Source organism: Hyla sarda, chromosome 7 (assembly GCF_029499605.1).
Source record: "Hyla sarda isolate aHylSar1 chromosome 7, aHylSar1.hap1, whole genome shotgun sequence".
Classification (NCBI taxonomy): domain Eukaryota; kingdom Metazoa; phylum Chordata; class Amphibia; order Anura; family Hylidae; genus Hyla; species Hyla sarda.
In genome coordinates, this window is record NC_079195.1 from 116,047,353 (window position 1) to 116,069,601 (window position 22,249).

A 22,249-nucleotide genomic window follows, 5' to 3' on the forward strand; every position below is an offset into this window, starting at 1 on the left:
TTTAGTGTGCTAAAGTGACCTATGCTTTGTATTTAAGCAGACATTCTACAACTATTGAAAATACCAACCAACCAATATTGTGCTCTGTGCAGCAAAATAACTTTTGGTTATTGCTTATAACTGATATCCTCTCTGGGAACCAGTAACCTGCAGGTGTTTTTCTCATCAAGGCACAAAATGTTGTTATATTTCAGTTTCTTAAAGGGTATAGTGTCTTGCTGTGAAAGCCTATCAATTCTGACACCCAGAAGTTAAAGGGGTACTCCGAAGTAATTTACAAATCTGTTTAACTTTCTGTTACCAGTTGATTTAAAAAAAAAATGTTTTCTAGGGGAGTACCCATTTAACGTTATTATACTAGGAGCGCACCCTTGTTTTTTCTTTTATTTTTCTCACATCTGTGCTTTTAGGCTACTAATCTATGATGCATATTAGAAATGTTACTCTAAAATAAGTTATTTGGATAGGTATGCCCAAGGTCTTTTTGTAAATCCTGTGCAAAAATGTAGGAAGAACATTGCTAAGCTGTAGACAGAGCCTACAGTCAGTCCACCATTCATTTGAATAGGGATCATGTAATACCACATTTCTCCTAAAGTAGCTGGTGCAAAACAAATTTGGCAACTCTGGACCTGCTTTGATCAGCCAGTCAGTCAGGCTATATCTAGAGATCAGTGTGGATTTCTACACCAACCAATCAAACCTTTTGACACATCCAAAATTTTTGTAGAATAATAGTACTACCTTAAAGGGTACCTGTCAGATCCCACAAAAAAATATGTTACTCAGTATCTAATCCTGACCATGTTCATCTAGTTGTTATGCCTCTATCATCTATATTTATTATAAAAATACCTTTTTTCATTAGCTCACAGTGTTAGAAATCCTTTCAGGCGATTGGTGTGTCTGCTCGTGCAGCCTTGTCCATGAGTCATCTCTTGTCCATGACTCATGAACAAGCCGATGCAGGACTGGTTAGTGTCCCAGTAGGTATGGGGGAGCCATTTACCTTATTAAATATTCAATTTTTTTAAGCCAACCATATTACAAAAGCTCTTTAATTTTCATAATTTTCAACATATTAAATGTTTTGGGATCTGACAGTGCTTATTTAAGAAGAGATTTTGAAAACGTTGGGTATGTACTGATATTTTAGTCTAAATTGCAAGTTTAGAATATCTAAAGGTGAACATTTTGACGATAGTTTTCAGCTCTAGAGTTAAGACTTTACTGAAAATATTTAGGGTTTTTTCAGTATTTTTTTTTTATCCTATAGCAGCTTTCTTCAGTGAGCTGGCAATCATTTAAAAGGCTTTTTTCTGACTTAACATGATATACCACCAGATTTTTTTTACTTGCTTGTATCAACCTTCAAGTTAGGCCTCAGTAAAGTTTGCATAAGTCTGTTAAAACAAGTAGTAAAAAGGGGAGGGGAAGAAAGTTTGTTTATTTATGTATCTATCGAGACTCTTCAAACAGTCTGTCTTCTGATATATGTTTCTTTATTTGGCGTTAACATCTTTTGAGGCAGCTTCATCCTTCATCCACCAGGAGCACAATTGGAACTATGTTCTAGGAATGAAAAGGCAAAGTCAGTGAGACATACGATACCTTGATCCGGAAGGAAGGAGATTCCATATTGCTAGTTGTCCTCTCTCTCTCCCTCTTTTCTATACAGTTCATGGATTTTAACTCTTCCAGTAGTACCAACACAAAAAATGATAATTTGATACTATGAATTATTTGAATTACCTTTTGCAATGTAACTTAGCAAGACAAATAAGTAATTAACATTTTCAAAGTTTTTGTGATTGTTCTGTTCTATGAAATGTATGAGAAATGTTAAATGATGCTGTTTGTTTCAGGTAGATGAAATTTACCACGACGAGTCGCTTGGGGTCAATATCAACATTGTGTTAGTCCGAATGATCATGGTAGGATACAGGCAGGTAAGAAAATGTTGTTTGCTTTTAGATCCTTAGTCATCTAGTTTTACAATAAAATGTTATATGCTCATTGATTATTGTATATTATTTTCTTTTAAATAAGCAAGAATTGCATGTAGAGTGTAATTGATCACGTTTATTCTTTTAAAGGGGTTGTCCTATCTCGCTGAATAAATTTTTCATACAGCTTCTGTCTGACTGCAGCCACGTGAGGTGGTCAGAAAAGCTGTAAGCAGCCAAAGAGGGAAAGTTACACAATTTGCGTAACTCCCATTGACTATAATAGGGTTTGCATAAAAGCTGCGCTGTTTCCACAACAGTGGGAGTTACATAAACAGAGTAGCTTGCGGAGCTATGCCATTTGTGCAACTTCAATTATAGTTAACAGGGCCACTGGACCACTAATGATACATCAATGGCAAAGAATAGAATACCATACGCAGGAACATGGATTGACTACAGCACCACAGTATGAAACTACATTTACCCTGTGGGCCACCATAGAGAATCCATCTGCAAATGTCTCCAGATCCTTAGGTCTAATCAATCTATTTTCAACAAGAAACAAGTAACCCAATGATTAAAGGAAATCTTTCAGCTCTATATCATTGTCAGAGCTCGTGTCAAGAAGACCGTGCTAAGCTTCCTCCCTCCCACACACATCCCTACATCATTTATGTACAGAGTTTTGGCTTCCAGCACTGAGCCTTGCATATCAATCGGTCATAGAAAGAAGGGGTGGAGGAAGCATGTATGCTGGCCCTCGGCAACACCTTCTTACTGGGGTACTCTGCCCCAGACATCTTATCCCTTATCCAAAGGATAGGAGATAAGATATCTGCTCGCAGTGGACCCGCTACTGGGGACCCCCAAGATCCCCCTAGCACCTCAGCAGCCCGGAGCTAAGTTTTCTCTGAGGCTGATGATGGGCGGTGCAGGGGATGGGGCCCCGCCCACTTGTGACATCACATATGCCCCCTCAATGCAAGTCTATGGAAGGGGTGTCACACCCCCTCCCATAGACTTGTATTGAGGGGGTGGGGCATGATGTCACAAGGGGGTGGGGCCGTGACATCACAATGCCCCGTCCTCTGCACTGCCTGTCATCAGCCTCGGAGAAAACTTAGCTCCGAGCTGCTGAGGTGCCGGGCTGCTGCAGGGGGGATCGCAGGGGTCCCCAGAGGCAGGCCCACCGCGATCAAACATATTATTCCCTATCCTTTGCATAGGGAATAAGATGTCTAGGGCCGGAGTACCCCTTTAAGCTATGAGCATCATATAGAGCTGGTGGATTACCTTTAAGAAATAAGTAAAGAACTTTAATTTAAAGTCTATTTAAAATGTTTACATGCATGCTAAAATATATGCTTATTAGCCTGTTTTCTTTTTAGTCTATAAGTCTCATAGAACGTGGAAATCCATCTAGGAGTCTTGAGCAAGTGTGTCGTTGGGCCCATTCTCAGCAGCGTTCAGATCCAGATCATGCAGAACACCATGATCATGCTGTGTTTCTCACCAGGCAAGATTTTGGTCCTGCAGGTATGCAAGGTACTGTATATTGTATGATGTCAACCAGGTATGTGCATCAAGCTGGTTGGTACTGACCACTAAAATGATTTTTTGCTTATAGGTAATGGACTTTTGTGCAGTACATAACCATTGTCATTAGTAAATGTTAGTCAATGTACTGATACTCTTTAACCCCTTAACGACGCAGGACGTATATTTATGTCCTGCACCGGCTCCTATTATGTGAAGCGTGCTCAGGGGCTGAGCGCGCTTCATACCAAGTAGGTCCCAGTTGCTATAAGCAACCAGGATCCGCGGCTAATACCGGACATCACCGATTGGGCTGATATCCGGTAATTACCCTTAAGACGCCGCAATCAAAGTTGATCGCAGTGTCTAAAAAGGGAGAAAACAGTTGCCGGCTAGCTCAGTGTGTTGTTCGGTGAAATCTCAGCATCCCGAACAGCTGAGAGGACAGCGGGAGGCTTCTTACCTTGCTTCCCGCTGTCCGATCATCGTTCTGCTGCTCCATGCCTGAGATCCGGGCTGAAGCAGCAGAGCACCAATAACACTGATCAATGCTATGCTATTACATAGCATTGAACAGTGTATGCAATCCAAGGATTGCATGTAATAGTCCCCTATGGGGACTAAAAAAAAAGTGTAAAAAAAAAGTTAATAAATGTTATTTAACCCCTTCATTAATAAAAGTTTGAATCACCCCCCTTTTCCCATAAAAAAATGTAAACAAAAATAAAAATAAACATGTGGTATTGCCGCGTGCGTAAATGTCCAAACTATAAAAATATAATGTTAATTAAACCGCACGGTCAATGGCATAGACGTAAAAAAAAAATCCAAAGTCCAAAATTTTATACCATGAAAAATTTGATAAAAAGTGATCAAAAAGTCCCATCATAACAAAAATGATACCTGTATGTGGAAGAATAAAAAAGTTATAGGGGTCAGGAGATGACAATTTTACACATACAAATTTTGGTGCATGAAGTAATTTTTTTTAATATTTAGTAAAATAAAACCTATATAACTTAGATATCCTTGTAACCGTATGGACCTACAGAATAAAGATATGGTTTCATTTTTAACGAACAGTTCACTGTATAGAATTGGAAGCCCCCAAAAGTTACAAAATTGCTTTTTTTTTCCAAATTTGCGCTACAAATATTTTTTTTATGGTTTCGCCGTAAATTTTGTGGAGAAATGATTGATGTCTTTACAAAGTACAATTAGTGGTGCAAAAAATAAGCCCTCATATGAGTCTGTAGGTGCAAAATTTAAAGCGTTATGATTTTTAGAAGGTGATGAGGAAAAAAACGAAAGTGCAAAAACGGAAAAACACAGGACACAGGGGTTAAAATACTGATCACTGAATCCACATTACAGTTGATTTTGTATTTGCCTTCAATTTGGTGGTAACCTACTTACAAGTATTACGGGTTTGTCTTCCTCTCCCCTATTTAATACATATGCATGTTTGCAAGTAGGTTGAAGAAGACAGCTGTTGGCCAAACAGGCATTCAGCTATAAACAATCTAGTGTATATGGCCAGCTTTACTTTGGGTCATTGGTTAGAGTAAAAATTTGATCGGTAAATGGAGGTAAAAAGAAAAGCTACATTGCTCAATAAGTAAATAAGTCATAATAATTAAAAGATAAAATATGTCATGACATCTTCCCGTCAACACTATATTATTGTAAGTACTTCCCCAACTCACTGTGTTGGTTTGCTTAACCTTTAGCCTTAAAACCTTTGTGGTTTTCTATGGTAAAAAGCATCCCACATTCCAAAAATTGTTTGCTGGGTCAAAAGGTCTTGACTTTATTTGGGCTATTAGGAAAGTTATCACTTGTTCGCTGTTTCTGAATTCTAACTTCAAAATTGTCTTTGTTTTCAATTTTAACACCATAAATTCTTAGATCAAACAGAAACTGTAACCCCATAGGATCCCTACGGTTTACAAAGCAAGCACTCCTCTGCAAACTATTGATGGTAGCACTGTGTTCATGGTTAAGCAGTAAATGCACTTCCTATTCCATACCTAATACATTATGTTTTATTGATCTAATATTTTCTACTGAACTAAGGAAATTCATAATAACAATGAATATTTGCAAGATGTACAGTATGTGAAACAGACACATGTTCAGTTAAACTTCTCCAAAAGACCACCTTTTTAGAAGGCTACCTGTTAACCAGAAGACTTCGGTTCTCCATTATGGTATAGTGGTCTAGAACACCACTTTTTAATGCAATTTTGAGTGGTCTTTTTACAGAGGTTAAAATGCATCTCTCTCTCTCTCTCTCTCTCTCTCTCTCTCTCTCTCTATATATATATATATATATGATCAAGTTTTTTCCTCAGGGAGAGGAACACTGCTTTGCGGTATAAAACGGAGATTAAAAAACGTCATTAGCGCTCCGTGGGCTTTCTGGGTAAGAAGTATGCAAAGTAACTAATCACAACACCTTCTCAGGTAGTGTGCCCTAAGATCAGCTTTGGCTCCAGTTGTCCAGCTTCTGAGACTTTGTAACTGGAGCCAGAGCTGATCTTAGGGCACGCTACCTGAGAAGGTGGTGTGATGAGTTACTTTGCATACTTATATATATATATATATATATATATATATATATATATATATATTGTAAGCGTTGGGGGTAGCGGGTTGGTCGTCTCCTGGGTAGGCGGGCACACTTTAAGCAGGCACAAAAGTCCACACAACCAGGAAGTATATTCAATTGACTTCAGCCAGTTTTTATTGCCGGTTTGTGGTATAAAGGATAAACCAAAAATAAACAAACCAAAAATAAATCCTATGCCTGTCTGGCTCTAACTAAACAGTATGTGCTCCTATCTAACCTGGTGCCGGCCTAGTACCGGGCACCACAACATAACAGTACATACCACAGGCAATGCTCCCACAGGCTTCTAGCAGATGTCCTGTTCCCAGGTTGAGAGAGCGAGTGTGTCTGTACTCCTGGCCTTATATCAGGCAAGCACACCTTGGACTAATCAGACAGCCCAAGACCCGGACTGTCTGGGTGGAGTGGGGGCCCACCCTCTCTTCCCCACTCCAGCAACACAGGCCCTGTAAACGGGTTTTTACTCAAACCCTAAAGCTAAAGATCCTAGATCTCTAGTGATTCTAACTTCCTGGTTGCTTTTACCTGACAGACACAAGAAATCTTGGGTAGATATACACACACTCTATGACTTGTCCAGACACTCTGTCACAATATGTGTATATATATATATATATATATATATGTATATATATTTTGTGACAGAGTGGCAAGGAAAGGGTGTATTTCCGTATCTAACACTGGAGAAACCTCCACCTGTGGCTTATTAATGAGGTAGCAAAAAAGGGAAGTGTGTTTTAAAGGAAGTCAAACAGAATAATCTGGGCTCTCCCTAGAAGACAGCAAGGTGGCTGTAGGCAGAGGTACTGGGGAAGAACACACAGCCCGAGCTGTGAGTGGCCCAAGTGTGGAAGAGACACACGGAAAAACGTTGCAAACGCTGTGTGTGAACACTGAGTTTAAGATTGCAGGAGGCATACGTTTAACTGGCCAGGAAAAGTCCACCAGTTAATAGACAGGGCACGCTGGGATGTTTAGTTAGTGACTGGATGGTCTAGGGTTTTGTTTGTTCCTGTCTTATGTTTTTATTTATCCTGCAACCTGTCTAAAAAGCTGGCGTGGAGCCAGACTTGCATAAAGAACTGTTGCTTGCCTGCTGATTGAAGTGGAAACGTGTCCTGTGGCGGACGATCCCAGAGCTATCCCCAGGGTGAAGTCCTTAAAATTGGTGGAGCTTGCGGGCAGCACGTTGCTAAGAGCAACCAACAGTCTAGTTGCAGTAAAGTTGTTGCTAGGAGTAACCCACCCTGCATGCTGCAAGTGGGACAAGCCTAGCTGCGGAGTACAAGAGCGGGACTGAGCCTGTGGTGAAAGCGTTGCTAGGGGCAATGGATCGTATCAAGCGAGTGAGAGCTCTCTCAGATGAGGAGACAGGTGGATGGGCCACCTGCGCAGCGCAACAGCAGTAAGCCGTGTTGTTTGTTTTGCAAAGATGGGTTGACGTTGAAATGCCGTTGCTAGAAGCAACCGACGTGGACAGCAACTGGTTGTCACCAAGAAGGATGCTATGGTGAGCACCTTGATGAAATTGGCTGCAGCTCAGCAAGAGGACGTCTTCTCACCTGATTGTCCTCTGGTCAGGAGGCCATAAAAGATGGATGTGAGGATCCGTGAGTTGATGGTGGGTGGTATCCCGCTGTATGTGGAACTGGACTGTCACCAGGCTCTACCCAGAGTCATGCCGGACATAATATAGTTTGTGAAGATTCAACCAGAATCTGGTAAGACTGTTCTAATTGACTTTGAAACATTATGGGACAGGAAGCCATAAGCAGTAGGTGTGTGAAGAGCTTAATGTGGTGTTTATACTGGGAAGAGACTTCCCATATTTTTGGCAGTTGTGGAATGAGGAGAGTGTGCTAGAGAAACCGCACACAAAGGTTCCTGAGCTAATGATGGGTGGTGTGTCACTACTTGACTGTGAACTGTCCTATAAATTTTTAACCTATGCAGTGTGATAATGTTTTTTGTCAAAAATTCATGCCTATGTGTCCTGAAGTAATGTGTACTGCTGCCAACTCTGACAGGACAAAAGAAAACCTGTGTGAGCGGGTAGTAGCTGGTAAAAAGATGAGAGCCTAGGGATATGATAAGTCTGGTGAAGCCGGACCCTGTCATAATGTCTATACAGGCAGTTATTTGGGGTTAGAAAACTGTTAATGTCTGTATTTCTACTCCCTATGGTACTGTGAGTCACAAGGTTGCAATAAAGCCCTCCTTGGAATATGATGTAGTACTGGGGACGAATTTTCCATTTTTTCAGCAGTTGTGAGAAGACCAGGAACAACTGATAGGCCCACAACACCTGATAAGGAATGTCAGCAATCGCTAGATATATGTCAGGTAGGAGTGTGCCAGACTGCTAGGGGAGCTGAAGATCAGACCGTGAGTCTAGTCCAAGAGGATCCAGATAATCAAGGGACAAGTGTGCCTCTGTTTGTAACAGAATCTTCTGTAAAACCAGAAATGGATCAGGTACAGGAACATAGGTTAAATCCGTCAGCTGAAGATGAGCCCAAGGTGGGGATAGAACTGCGCTGGAAGAGGTGACCGGATAAGAAGTTGCAGAGATGTCTGTGGATAATGCAGAAGTATTGAAGAGAGAACATGTGGAGCTGGGTGCTGCGCTTACTGCCATAGACAGAGTCCTGAGTTAAGGAGATGTGATATCTGGACCAGAGATGGATCGTGACCAGAAAGGTCGAACCACTGGACCAGATGTTATTGTTGCAGACCGAGGAGCTCTTGACGTTTCTGCGAGTGAACGGAGAGACTGTGGTGAAGGGAAAGAGAAGTCTGCCGGACAGCAAAGAAACAGTCCAGAGAGACTGTCCGTGGACTACCCTGAGGCCCAAGGGGCCAAGATCCTTGCAAAGGGGACGACAACCCCTAAAGGAGAAGTTGGCTTGAAGGAAAAGACAGGCCAAGGACAGGTGACTGTCAAGATCCTTGCAAAGGGGATGACAACCTCTAAAGGAGGAGAAGAGTTGGAACAAGTTGGCTTGAAAGAGCAGGAAGTAAAGCTTCAGCTGCAGAAAAATGAGTTTGCGGCTCTGCAGGATGAACTTTCCCACTCCCAGGAACTTGTGACCAGCAAGGAGAGAGAATTGGAGAGTCAGGCCAGGCAGGTCTCATTCAAGGATGAAGAAGTGAATGTCCTGTGTGAGGCATATCTGGCTCTACAAAGTGATCACAAGGCTAGGTTGGTAGCCATGGAAGAGCTGGAGAAGGAGAAAGTGGTAATGGCTCATAAGGTGCAGACCCTTTAGGCGCAGAAAGAAATGCACCTTAAGTCTCACACAGCTACCTTGGATTCACTGGGAATGCAGCTTTCTGAACAAGAGGCTCAGCTAAAAGTCTATGAGCAGAAAGTGTCCAAGATGACGCAGCTGAATAAAGACAATGAGCAGACGAGAGAACAACTGCTGTCCCTGGAGGATACTGTCAAAAACTTGCTGGAAAGTGAGAAGGTGAACTCTGATAAGCTCAAGAATGAGCAGCAGAAACATTTAAAGCTACTGGGACTGAGATGCTTTCTCTAAAAGAGTCTGAAGACCATGAGAGGAAGCCATATGAGAAGTCCTCTAAAGCTGAGACTGAGGTGAAACCCTATGAAAGGTCCTCTGAAGCTGCAGAGATATGGACATTGGATGGTGAAAATTCTGAGGCAGAGAAGTTCTCTGAGGCAGAAGCTAAACCAGAGATAACTTCAGAAGTCCTGCAAATTGGGGATACAGGCTTGGTTGGCCACCAGCAAAGTTTGGGGGATGGCCGTACCGGTGACAGAAGACAAAGGCCTGGAGCATCTGCCTTGTCCGCACCTAGTGTCCAGAGCACTGCACAGACCAAAGTGAAGAACCTGGCGTTGGAAGGGTGTGACATGAATAGGTCCTTTTATAAGGAATTTGTCAAAGGTGACCAAAAGTCTTGTGCTTGGTGACTAATGAAAGTGCGAATGAAAGAAGGGTGCATATAGAATCTGCTGAAGAAGTAAGCCAAGTGCCTCAAAACCAGTTGTACAAAGTTGTTCAAGGAAAAGGAAAGGCAGTTGGACTCGGTGGTCTGAGCAGAGGGAAGGGGGGGAATATGTGACAGTGTGGCAAGGAAACAGTTAAAGAGGATGTGCAGCGCCAAAAAATGTATCCCCTCTCTGCAGGATCTCCCGTACGAGGCCCCGAATCGGCCAGCCTCTGCTCTGTTAATACGTGTTTCATACCCAGCACGTCAGCTGGTCGAAACACGCCCCCTCCATTTATCTCTATGGAAGAGGCGGAGACACAGGAATACTGTGCCTCCACCTGTCCCATAGAGATGAACGGAAGGGGCGTGTTTTGACCAGCTGACGCGCTGGGTGCGAAACGTCACATACAGGAGCAGAGCCAGGGCTCCGTACAGGAGATCACGGGGGACACTTAACCCCTATCCTGCTGATAAGGGATATATCTTTTAGCGGTGGACATCTTCTTTAATTCAGTACGAACACAATATTTACAAATAGCCCTAAAACAAAATAGCCCTAAAGTGTAGTTAAATACTCTAAGCTGTTTTAAAAGGGTACTCCAAAGGATAAAGGATAAGATGTCTGATTGTGGGGGTCTGCCATTAACCCCTCAGATGCCGTGATCAATACAGATCACAGCATCTGCGGCAGTGCGGTACTTTGAATGGATGATCGGATCGGCCGCAGCGCCGCCGCGGGGATCTGATCATCCAGCATGGCAGCCGGAGGTCCCCTCACCTGTCTCTAGCTGTCTCCCGGGGTTTTCTACTCTGGTCTGAGATCGAGCAGACCAGAGCAGAAGGTCACTGATAACACTGATCAGGGCTATGCTCTATGCATAGCACTGAGCAGTATTAGCAATCAAATGATTGCTGTAAATAGTTCCCTATGGGGACTATTAAAATGTAAAAAGTAAAAAAAATGTTAAAAAAAATGTAAAAACTAAAAACATTTGAAAAATCCCATCCCCCCAATAAAAAAGTAAAACGTCAGTTTTTCCCATTTTACCCCCCAAAAAGCATAAAAAAAATTATTAATACACATATTTAGTATTGCCGCATGCGTAAAAGTCTGAATTATTAAAATATATTGTCAATTATCCCGTACGGTGAATGGCATAAACGTAAAAAAATAAAAAAATGTCCAAAATTGTAGCTTTTTTGTCACATTTTATTCCAAAACAATTTATAAAAAATGTATAAAAAGTTAAACCTAAGAAAAAGTGGTACTGATAAAAACTACAGATCATGGTGCAAAAAAAATGAGCCCTCATATACAGAAAAATGAGAAAGTTATAGGTGGTCAAAATAGGGCAATTTCAAACATACTAATTTTTTTTAAGCGCTACAATTATAGAAAAGCATATACCATGGGTATCATTTTAATCATATTGACCCACAGAATAAAGAAAACATGTAATTTTTACCGGAAAGTGTAAGGCAAAACCTTCCTAAATTTGCTAAATTGCGATTTTCTTTTAAATTTTCCCACATAAATAATATTTGTTTGGTTGCACCGTACATTTTATGGTAAAAATAAGTGATGTAATTACAAAGTACAATTGGTGACACAAAAAACAAGCCCTCATATGGGTCTGTGGATGGAAATACAAAAGAGTTATGATTTTTAGAAGGCGAGGAGGAAAAAACAAAAATGCAAAAATAAAATTGGTCTGGTCCTTAACCCCTTAAGGACACATGACGTTCTCATACGTCTCCATTTCCGAGTCCTTAAGGACACATGACGTATGAGGACGTCATGTGTTTTACCGGCCCCCCGCAACCATCTGGAGCGGAGCCGGTCCCCGATGCCTGCTGAAATCGTTCAGCAGGCATCGGGGCATATCGCCCAGGGGGGTCATTATGACCCCCCATGTCGGCGATGGCCGCAGATCGCTGGACAATTCAGTCCAGCGATCTGCGGCGGATTCCGGGTCAATCGGGTCTCCAGTGACCCGGTAACCCGGAATTATTGGCTGATCGGGGCCGTCAGAGACGGCCCCGAACAGCCAGAGCCAGCAGGGGTGAGGTGGCACTGGTGCCACCTCACGATCGCCCTGATTCGTCGGCCGGATTACCGGCCGACCAATCAGGGCGCCTGCTGCGGGTGTCACTCCCGCAACCCGCTCCGCCCCTCTTCCGGAGGACGTGAGCGGGTGCAGGACGTGCACCCCAGGTGCTGGGGACCCCGATCCCCGGCGCCCCTGTTGGGATCGGGGCCCCAGGAGCAGCGGCGGCGGCGGAGACGACGAGGGACTGACCTGTGCGGCGAGGATCGTTGGAGGTGAGTGACAGCCTCCTGCTGTTGCTTAGCAACAGCTCCCAGCATGCAAAAAGGGCATGCTGGGAGCTGTAGTTATGCAACAGCAGGAGGCAGACCACCACAACTCCCAGCATGCCCTTATGGGCATGCTGGGACTTGTAGTTTTGCAACAGCTGGAGGCACATTCTTTCTATGGAAAAGTGTACCTTCAGCTGTTGTGTAACTACAACTCCCAGCTTGCACAATCAGCTAAAGTGCATGCTGGGAGTTGTAGTGGTGCATCTGGTGGTTGCATAACTACAACTCCCAGCATGCCCGTTGGCTGTCGGTGACTGCTGAGAGTTGTAGTTTTGCAACAGCTGAAGGCACACTGAGTTAAGTAGCAAACCAGTGTGTCTCCAGCTGTTGCATAACTACAATCCCCAGCATCCCCAGCCAAAGTAGTATGCCTCCAGCTGTTGCATAACTACAACACCCAGCATGCCCTTCCGCTGTCCGTACATGCTGGGGGTTGTAGCTTTTGCAACAGCTGAAGGCACACTGGTTGCAAAACACTGAGTTTGTTACCAAACTCGGTGTTTCACAACCAGTGTGCCTCCAGCTGTTGCAAAACTACAACTCCCAGCATGCACTGATAGACCGTACATGCTGGGAGTTGTAGTGTTGCAACAGCTGGATGTTCCCCCCCCCCCCCCCCAATGTGAACGTACAGGGTACACTCACATGGGCGGAGGATTACAGTAAGTATCTGGCTGCAAGTTTGAGGTGCGTCAAATTTTCTGCCGTAGCTCAAACTGCCAGCGAGAAACTACTGTGAACCCCCCGCCCGTGCGACTGTACCCTAAAAACACTACACTACACTAACACACAATAAAATAAAAAGTAAAAAACACTACATATACACATACCCCTACACAGCCCCCCTCCCCTCCCCAATAAAAATGAAAAACGTCTGGTACGCCACTGTTTCCAAAACGGAGCCTCCAGCGGTTGCAAAACTACAACTCCCAGCATGCACTGATAGACCGTACATGCTGGGAGTTGTAGTTTTGCAACAGCTGGATTCCCCCCCCCCTCCCCCCCCCCAATGTGAACGTACAGGGTACACTCACATGGGCGGAGGATTACAGTAAGTATCCGGCTGCAAGTTTGAGCTGCGTCAAATTTTCTGCCGTAGCGCAAACTGCCAGCGAGAAACTACTGTGAACCCCCGCCCGTGTGACTGTACCCTAAAAACACTACACTAACACAAAATAAAATAAAAAGTAAAAAACACTACATATACACATACCCCTATACAACCCCCCTCCCCAATAAAAATGAAAAACGTCTGGTACGCCACTGTTTCCAAAACGGAGCCTCCAGCTGTTGCAAAACAACTACTCCCAGTATTGCCAGATAGCCGTTGACTGTCCAGGCATGCTGGGAGTTTTACAACAGCTGGAGGCACCCTGTTTGGGAATCACTGGCGTAGAATACCCCTATGTCCACCCCTATGCAAGTCCCTAATTTAGGCCTCAAATGCGCATGGCGCTCTCACTTTGGAGCCCTGTCGTATTTCAAGGCAACAGTTTAGGGCCACATATGGGGTATCGCCGTACTCGGGAGAAATTGGGCTTCAAATTTGGGGGGTATTTTCTGCTATTACCCTTTTAAAAAATGTAAAATTTTTGGGAAAACAAGCATTTTAGGTAAAAAATATATATATTTTTTTACATATGCAAAAGTCGTGAAACACCTGTAGGGTATTAAGGTTCAAATTACCCCTTGTTACGTTCCCCGAGGGGTCTAGTTTCCAAAATGGTATGCCATGTGTTTTTTTTTTGCTGTCCTGGCACCATAGGGGCTTCCTAAATGCGGCATGCCCCCAGAGCAAAATTCGCTTTCAAAAAGCCAAATGTGACTCCTTCTCTTCTGAGACCTGTAGTGCGCCAGCAGAGCACTTTTCACCCCCATATGGGGTGTTTTCTGAATCGGGAGAAATTGGGCTTCAAATTTTGGGGGGTATTTTCCGCTATTACCCTTTTTAAAAATGTAAACATTTTGGGAAAACAAGCATTTTAGGTAAAAAAAAATTATTTTTTTTTACATATGCAAAAGTCGTGAAACACCTGTAGGGCATTAAGGTTCACGTTACCCCTTGTTACGTTCCCCGAGGGGTCTAGTTTCCAAAATGGTATGCCAAGTGGTTTTTTCTTGCTGTTCTGGCACCATAGGGGCTTCCTAAATGCGGCATGCCCCCAGAGCAAAATTTGCTTTCAAAAAGCCAAATGTGACTCCTTCTCTTCTGAGACCTGTAGTGCACCAGCAGAGCACTTTTCACCCCCATGCGAGGTGTTTTCTGTATCGGGAGAAATTGGGCTTCAAATTTTGGGGGGTATTTTCTGCTATTACCCTTTTTAAAAATGTAAAATTTTTGGGAAACCAAGCATTTTAGGTAAAAAAAAGATATATTTTTTTTACATATGCAAACGTCGTGAATCACCTGTAGGGTATTAAGGTTCACTTTACCCCTTGTTACGTTCCCTGAGGGGTCTAGTTTCCAAAATGGTATGCCATGTGTTTTTTTTTTTGCTGTCCTGGCACCATAGGGGCTTCCTAAATGCGGCATGCCCCCCAAAAACCATTTGTCGCTCCTTCCCTTCTGAGCCCTCTACTGCGCCCGCTGAACAATTAACATAGACATATGAGGTATGTGCTTACTCGAGAGAAATTGGGTTTCAAATACAAGTAAAAAATTTCTCCTTTTTACCCCTTGCAAAAATTCAAAAATTGGGTCTACAAGAACATGCGAGTGTAAAAAATGAAGATTTTGAATTTTCTCCTTCACTTTGCTGCTATTCCTGTGAAACACCTAAAGGGTTAATACACTTACTGAATGTTTTTTTGAATACTTTAGGGGGTGTAGTTTTTATAATGGGGTCTTTTATGGGGTATTTCTAATATGAAGACCCTTCAAATCCACTTCAAAACTGAACTGGTCCCTGAAAAATAGTGAGTTTGAAAATTTTGTGAAAAATTTCAAAATTGCTGCTGAACTTTGAAGCCCTCTGGTGTCTTCCAAAAGTAAAAACTCATAAATTTTATGATGCAAACATAAAGTAGACATATTGTATATGTGAACCCAAAAAAAATATTTTGAATATCCATTTTCCTTACAAGCAGAGAGCTTCAAAGTTAGAAAAATGCAAAATTTTCATTTTTTTCATCAAATTTTGGGATTTTTCACCAAGAAAGGATGCAAGTTACCATAAAATTTTACCACTAAGTTAAAGTAGAATATGTCACGAAAAAACAATCTCGGAATCAGAATGATAACTAAAAGCATTCCAGAGTTATTAATGTTTAAAGTGACAGTGGTCAGAATTGCAAAAAACGCTTCGGTCCTTAAGGTATAAAATGGCCTGGTCCTTAAGGGGTTAAAGGGGTATTCCAGGAAAAAACTTTTTATATATATATATATATATATATATATATCAACTGGCTCCAGAAAGTTAAACAGATTAGTAAATTACTTCTATTAAAAAATCTTAATCCTTTCAGTACTTATGAGCTTCTGAAGTTAAGGTTGTTCTTTTCTGTCTAAGTGCTCTCTGATGACACGTGTCTCGGGAAACGCCCAGTTTAGAAGAGGTTTGCTATGGGGATTTGCTTCTAAACTGGGCATTTCCCGAGACACGTGTCATCAGAGCGCACTTAGAAAAGAACAATCTTAACTTCAGAAGCTCATAAGTACTGAAAGGATAAAGATTTTTTAATAGAAGTAATTTACAAATCTGTTTAACTTTCTGGAGCCAGTTGATATATGAAAAAAAAAAGTTTTTTTCTGGATAACCCCTTTAAGGCCAAAATGGGCCTGGTCCTTAAAGGGTTAAACACTGAAAAGAACTAATATAGAACCAACAGGTATAATGGTCCTTGTGTTTGCCCTACTCCTGTGTTGTTCAATGCACTTTGTCCCTCAAAGAGATCTTCTCTTAACACCTGCTATCTCCTAAATTTTAGTTAATTGTATCCTAAAGCTGAGAAATACAGGCAGATACTTACTCATCATGCAATACCATCAGGGAGGTGTCAGCCAAAGTCACTTAGAACTATCTTCAGCATGCAAAAAAACAGGAAGCCCTGGAAGTGATGATTTGAGCCCTGATCTCAACATCAACATCAAGTCAGCAGTACTTTTAAATTCCCTGTATCTGTATACAGTACAATTTCGGGGGAAAAATGCATCTTCTGAACCTTTGATCTGCCAGTTAGTGGGATAGCTTTTATTAATTGTTTCAGCATTGTGGCTACTTAAAGGGGTACTCCACTAGAAAAAAAAAATTATCAACTGGTGCCAGAAAATGAAACAGATTTTTTAATTATTTCTATAAAAAAATCTTAATTCTTCCAGTACTTATTAGCTGCTGTTGTGATCCACAGAAAGTTCTTTTTTTAAATTTCCTTTCTGACTGACCACAGTGACTGTGACACCTCTGTCCATTTTAGGAACTGTCCAGAGCAGGATAGGTTTTCTATGGGGATTTGCTCCTACTATGGATGTTTCCTGACATGGACAGATGTGTCAGCAGAGAGCACTGTGGTCAGGCAGAAAGGGAATTCAAAAAGAAAAGAGCTTCCTGTGGATCATACAGCATCTGATAAGTACTGGAAGGATTAAGATTTTTTAATAGAAGTAATTTACAAATCTGTTTAACTTTCTGGAAACAGTTGATTTGAAAAAAAAAAACATGTTTTCCAGTGGAGTACTAGTACTCATTTATACTCTTCGGCAGTTAACCCTTCAGATTAAGTACCTGTTATATATTCATTTTACAGTTTAAATGTAGATGCTTTTTCAATAAGTAACCTATTTTTGTCTTCTGGCCAAAAGTCTTTCTCTTTTTTAACCATGTATTCTTGGCACATGAAGCTAAGATGATCTAACTGTTAAGAATGCCAGTGTTGTACTGGCTTCTGCCCAACTGTGCTACCAGTTTAGCATTTAAGTATTGGATTTATCTTTATTTAATCCTGTGACCACAAGTTAAGAGTCATTCAGTACAAGTTAACTTTAAGTATATTTTTATAGGAAATATGATCTCGAGCATTGCCAGTTGGGTGTACATGAGGACCCAGGCGAGTCCTGAACATGCCATAGCGGAATTCACTGTTTGATAAGAGATGTCTGAATAGCATAGTCCATAATGCACTGGATGTGTAATAGAGATGAGCAAACTTTTGAAAAATTTGATTGGGCCAAATTTTTCTAAAAAATTCGGTTCGATCCGAATTTATTAGTGGCAAATCTATATTAAAAACGGCTGTTTCTGGACTACAGAGAGCCTCAATATGGGTGTAGAACGCTTTGCTTTGTTCTAACATATGGAGTGTGCTGGGGTAGTGAAATAATACTGTTATTCAGTATGACATGCAGATTTTAGAATCACTGCCGCAGAGCGGCACAATGACAGAGCCTGGAGGTGGCATCAGTATGAGGAGACCATATAGTGGCTGAATGACACAGCGTGGAGGTGTTGGCAGCATGAGGAGACCATATAGTGGCGGAATGACACAGCGTGGAGGTGTTAGCAGCATGAGGAGACAATATAGTGGCTGAATGACACAGCTTGGATGTGGACGAAGCATGGGAAGACCATATAGAGGCTGAATGACACAGCGTGGAGGTGTTGGCAGCATGAGGAGACCATATAGTTGATGAACGACACAGTCTGGAGCTGGCAGCAGCATGAGTAGTCTCTAGGGCTTCACAATCCCTAAGATTAAAGATGAATTTTGAAATTTAAATTGAAGATTTTGGGTAGCTAGTGCTTAGGCCCAGGCCCAGCAGCAATAAACCATATATTATCTGAATGACGCAGCCTGGAGGTGGCTTAATCATGAGGACACCCTATAGTGGCTGAATGACATAGCCTGGAGGTGGCTGAAGCATGAGGATACCATATAGTGTCTGAATGGCACAGCCTGGAATTGGCTGAGGCATGAGGAGACCATTGAAATTTACAATTTATACATTTAAATTTAAGATTTTGACATTGAAATTGAGGATTTTGAAATTGAAATTTTAACTCACAAGTTTTAGTGTCCCAGGCCCTGACGTGTTGGTACAAAGCACCAAATTTGACAAGGAGTCACATGGCAGCACAATGACAGAGCCTGGAGGTGGCATCAGTATGAGAGACAATATAGTGGATGAATGTCACAGCCTGGAGGTGGCTAAAGCATCAGTAAAACATATATTGGATGTATGGCACAGCCTGGAAGTGGCTGCTGAAGCATCTGTAAACCATATATTGGATGAATGGCACAGCCTGGAGGTGACTGAAGCATCAGAAAACCATATATTGGATGAATGACACAGCCTGGAGGTGTTGGCAGCAAGAGGAGACCATATAGTTGCTGAATGACACAGCATGTAGCTGGCAGAAGCATGAGCAGACACTAGGGCTTCTACGTCCCTAAGATTGAAAGATACATTTATAAATATAAATTGAAGATTTATGGCAGCTAGTGCTACCATAAAAATGTTTAGGACCAGGCCCAGCAGCATCAGTAAACATATATTGGCTGAATGACACAGCCTGGAGTTGGCTGAAGCATGAGAAGAGACCATATAGTGGCTAAATGAGACAGCCTGGAGGTGGCAGCAGCAGCATCAGGAGTCCTGAAAGTGACCTGGTGACAGAGTGGTGCGGTAGGTGGCAATACCAGTACCGGGTGACAAAGGTGGGTGAAAAAAGGTCTGATACGGAGGAATGTTTGTAACTGGGGAACAGTGCCGTAAATCTGTTTGGCACTATCCATATTTGTGAAGTGTTGGTGTGTCATCATGGTCAGTATACTCTCATGCATCAGGCATTGGTGGTTGGAAATCCTGACTGATCCATGCCTGATTCATCTTCACAAAGGTCAGTCTCTCCACATTTTTTGTGGACAGACAAGTTCTCCTTGTGGTGACTATGGCCCCCGCCGCACTAAACACCCGCTCTGATGGCACACTACTGGCAGGGCAGGACAGCTTTTCCAGAGCAAACTCTGTTAGTTGTGGCCACAAATCAAGTTTGGCTGCCCAGAAGTCCAGCGGACCTTCAAGGTGTGTTGGCATGGGCATGTCAAGGTATGCCACCACCTGCTGGTTCAAGTCCTGCTCCAGGTGTACCTGCTGCTGATGAGTTGCTTCACTATGCGGGTGAAGAAAGCTACTCATCAGCGACTGTAGACTCAGGCTGCTGCTGATAGAACTGGTACTGCTACTGCCACCCCTCCCCTGCAGCCTTGGCAGCGGAAGGTGAGCGTAGGGGGCCCCCCAATTCAGACCTGCAAGAGGATGGATGATAGTGTCGATAGGCATCAGCCAACTGACTACATAGAATGCCTCTGTAGTAGGTCACATTGTCCTCCCTCTCAGTGGGTGTAAAAAAACATCCCTATTTTGTGGCAGTAGCGAGGGTCCAATAAGGTGGAAATCCAGAAGTCATCCCGTTGCCGAATGTTGACAATTCGGCTGTCACTATGCAAGCAAGTGAGCATGCATTGTGTACAAGTGACTCGGAGGGACTCCCTGCCTCCATCTCCACTGCATACTGCCACGATGTGTCTGGGTCCTCTGTCTTGCCTTCCTCATAACCCTTTAGCTCCTCTGGCTGCTCCTGCTCCTCCTCTCCTGTCAGATTAGTAGAAAAAATGCCCATTTGGTTAAACCTAAATTGTGCTCCACTGTGTCCCTCCCTCTCCTCCTCCAGTTCAGCCCCCACAGGGCTCATGTGGCCATGAGATGTAGGCGCCACGTCTCCAGTGCCCTGACCAGCCATCGTTTCCAAAGCGTGTTGTAAGAAATTAAGCAGTGGAATGACATCGTTCATCCCGTAATCCTGGCGACTTACTAATAATGTGGCTCCCTCAAAGGGCCCGAGCAAACGGCAGGTGTCACGTATGATCTGCCACTGGTTCACATTGAAGTTACACAGGGGAGTACTCCTATCTGCTTGGATAATCAAGAAATCGGTGATGGCTTTTATCTGTTCGTACAGTCGGCCCAACATATGGAGGGGGGAATTCCAACGTGTGACAACGTCACAAATCAGAATATGTTAGGGGATACCGTTCTGACGCTGCAGCTCAAGGAGGGTGTGCTTTGCGGTGTACGAGTGGCTAAAGTGCATGAAAAGTTTCCTTCCCATTGTTTGGATGTCTTGCAAATGGGGAGAACACTTCACAACTTCAGGAACTGCTTCACAACCCAATTGAACACGTGTGCCATGCAGGGCGCATGGCTCAGCCTTCCCAGTCGAAGCGCATACAAGATGCTCTTCCCGTTGTCAGTCACCATGGTTCCCATTTCCAGTTTTCGTGGAGTAAGCCATGGTCCGATTTCTTTACGAATTACTTTTAGCAGTTCCTTCCCTGTGTGACTCTTTTTTTGCCAAGGCAAACCATGTGAAGAACAGTGTGACATCGCCGTGCCCTGCACATATGGTATGCTGAAGGGCCACTGAAACTTTCCTGGGCAGTGGAAGCTAAAAACATGGTGGAGGATGAGGAGGCGGAGTCACACACTGTCACAGGACCAACAGCCTGAGAGTGTGGAGGAGGAAGCGGTGTGACCTGTCCAAGTCGGTGTTATGGCTGTGCAGGAACCTCATTCACCCAGTGAGCCGATTGTCCCTGACCATAGTTACAGCTCCGGACTTCGACACTGCCATGCACTTTGGTACACACCGACATGCTCAAGGACTGGCACACCTTGCTACCACCTTGCTGGCTTAGCTGCTACCTCACCGACAACCTGCAACTCTCTTCTCCTGATGATGATGATGATGAAGCCCCTTCTGCAACCGGCTCCCAATTGCGATCGGCTTCATCATCATCAACAAGTGTCTGCACGTTACTGATGTCCTCCTCAGGTTCCTCAACAGTGTCTGCTTCAGGACCCTGAACCCTGGCAACACCACCTCCCACATCACCTCCTCATCACTACTTGCCCGTCTAGCGGGGGAAGCGGCAGATGTCTCCTCCACTTCTTGGCTGGGCAGTAGCTGCTGACTGTCCTCTATTAGATCGTCCTCACTGAATAGCGGAGCTGAACCCACAGCATAAGATACTTCTGTAGGGGAGGGAACAGCATAGAACAGAGGCATTGGGAGGACAGGGAGGGTTGTGTCTGAGGATCCCACCGACTCTTGACTGGGGGTGTAAGATATCACTTGTGATGAAGTAGATGACCGTGTTAACCAATCGATGGCGGCAGATGGGTTGCTGGTCGAGACACGACAGCTAGCTGATACCAGGAGCTCAGGCCTCGTGCTGCGACTCCTGCTGCCCCTCGCCCCTAGTCTGCTGCGACCTCTACCTGAAGAATTTAGGCCCCTGCCACTCCTATGTGCATGTCCTGGCACTTCTCTGCTTCACATACCTAGTGTGTATATGAGGGGAGTACAATACGCTTCACTACGCTTAAAACAGTATCTGTCTAGAACAGCAGCAGATGTGTACTTTTGACTGTCCTTTCACAGTATCTAGGCCCTTGACAGATTAACAGGTACAAAATAGTACACTACTTAGATGTACGTATGTGGTATGCACTTATGAGGGCAGAAAAATCTGTTACAGTATGCTTAAAAAAGTATCTGAGTACAACACCAGCCGGTGAGTAGTTTTGCCTGAACTTTCACAGTATCTAGGCCTTTGACCCTGAACCCTGGCAACACCACCTCCCACGTCACTCTCCTCATCACTTCTTGCCCATCTAGCGGGGGAAGCGGCAGATGTCTCCTCCACTTCTTGGCTGGGCAGTAGCTGCTGACTGTCCTCTATTAGATCGTCCTCACTGAATAGTGGAGCTGAACCCACAGCATAAGATACTTCTGT

The 22,249-nt window shown here is 43.4% G+C and overlaps 1 protein-coding gene across 3 annotated transcripts in view; it reads left to right on the forward strand.

Annotated features, from left to right (window-relative positions):
* The window catches only part of ADAMTS14 (ADAM metallopeptidase with thrombospondin type 1 motif 14), a 167,488-nt gene that overhangs the window by 77,068 nt on the left and 68,171 nt on the right, over positions 1-22,249 (forward strand). For all 3 annotated transcript variants that reach the window (XM_056530496.1, XM_056530497.1, XM_056530498.1), the window contains exons 5-6: positions 1,866-1,949; positions 3,338-3,494. In XM_056530496.1, coding sequence (XP_056386471.1) covers positions 1,866-1,949; positions 3,338-3,494 — 241 coding nt within the window. The remainder of the gene's footprint in view (positions 1-1,865; positions 1,950-3,337; positions 3,495-22,249) is intronic.